The sequence below is a fragment of the Suricata suricatta genome, chromosome 9, assembly GCF_006229205.1.
Source record: "Suricata suricatta isolate VVHF042 chromosome 9, meerkat_22Aug2017_6uvM2_HiC, whole genome shotgun sequence".
Lineage (NCBI taxonomy): Eukaryota > Metazoa > Chordata > Mammalia > Carnivora > Herpestidae > Suricata > Suricata suricatta.
This window is the reverse complement of record NC_043708.1, coordinates 94071913-94072255: the sequence shown is the minus strand read 5'-3', so window position 1 is coordinate 94072255 and position 343 is coordinate 94071913. Positions and strand designations below refer to the sequence as shown.

The 343-nt window shown below is 69.4% G+C and overlaps 1 protein-coding gene across 1 annotated transcript in view; it reads left to right on the top strand.

Annotated features, from left to right (window-relative positions):
* The first annotated feature begins 207 nt into the window (after positions 1–207).
* PRTG (protogenin) overlaps positions 208–343 on the top strand; it is a 120911-nt gene continuing 120775 nt past the window's right edge. The window contains exon 1 of the mRNA XM_029952247.1: positions 208–292. Coding sequence (XP_029808107.1) covers positions 208–292 — 85 coding nt within the window. The remainder of the gene's footprint in view (positions 293–343) is intronic.

Here is a 343-nt window from a genome sequence, read left to right as displayed (position 1 = left end):
GTTCACCTATTCTCTCCCCAGCCCTAAAGCGTGGGGGAAACCCCACTGCAAAAAGAGGAAGCCGCGAGAAACCGCGGCGCCCCCTGCGTGGCGAGGCTGCCACTAAGGAAACAATATAAATAAAGCCACGTGCGCCGCGGCGGCTCGGGCGGGCGGCGCGGAACAGAAGCTGGCCGTGGTCGCAGGGACGCGGCCGGAGCCCGGACAATGGCGCGAGCAGAAAAGGGGAAGAGTGGACAGCGGGCGCCACGGCCCTGCAGCCTGCGGCTCAGGGAGCGCTGCGAGAAGGGGCGTGTGCCGGCAGAGTCGCCCGCAGCCCTGCCTGCGCCCCCGCCGCGCCCGA